This window comes from Cucurbita maxima, unplaced genomic scaffold (genome assembly GCF_002738345.1).
Source record: "Cucurbita maxima cultivar Rimu unplaced genomic scaffold, Cmax_1.0 Cma_Scf00356, whole genome shotgun sequence".
NCBI classification, from domain to species: domain Eukaryota; kingdom Viridiplantae; phylum Streptophyta; class Magnoliopsida; order Cucurbitales; family Cucurbitaceae; genus Cucurbita; species Cucurbita maxima.
In genome coordinates, this window is record NW_019272372.1 from 32,003 (window position 1) to 32,647 (window position 645).

Genomic DNA, 645 nt, shown 5'->3' on the forward strand with positions numbered 1-645 from the left:
ATCCGCGGGTTGTATGCTTTTCTTGGTTGATATAAGGTGAGTGGTTTTGGGAAAGAAATTCGGTGGTTTTCCTGAAACTACTTTTAACTTGAGGTAAACGTTCGGCGTACTACTAATTCCCCGACTTTTGTGAAAATGTGGTGCTTTGTTTGATTTGGTTGCCTCCCTAAATATTGTTCTGCCACAGGGTTCGCTTGGGAAGTTCCCACTGTTTGAGCAATTCTCTTCTTTTTCGTTATTCAATTTGGAATCTGTATTGAAAGCGAAAGACACTCACCTACCTAATTCTTGATTCTCCAAGAATCTGAGCGTAGGCTCTTCCAATTATGACTAATTTGCATTTTTCCCCATCGACTTTTGAGTCTTGCGTTCAGATAAATTTATCTTTCATCTATCATCTATAATCTAATGTTACTGCTTACTAGTGATGTTTCATGGGTGAATGGTGGCTTGGAGAATGTGATATCAATCTCACATGTTCATTCCCCTTTAATGTACAGAAACGTGAGGCACCACCGGGTGAGAAGCCAGAACCTGTTAGAACTCACCTTCGTAATATGATCATAGTACCTGAAATGATTGGAAGCATCATTGGAGTTTACAATGGGAAGACCTTCAACCAGGTTGAAATCAAGCCTGAGATGA

The 645-nt window shown here is 40.0% G+C and overlaps 1 protein-coding gene across 1 annotated transcript in view; it reads left to right on the forward strand.

Moving 5' to 3' along the window:
• The window catches only part of LOC111474415 (40S ribosomal protein S15-4-like), a gene marked incomplete at both ends in the record, with an annotated part of 933 nt that extends 289 nt beyond the window's left edge, over positions 1–644 (forward strand). Inside the window, one exon of the mRNA XM_023119510.1 lies at positions 501–644. Coding sequence (XP_022975278.1) covers positions 501–644 — 144 coding nt within the window. The remainder of the gene's footprint in view (positions 1–500) is intronic.
• Between the last annotated feature and the right edge of the window lies 1 nt (position 645).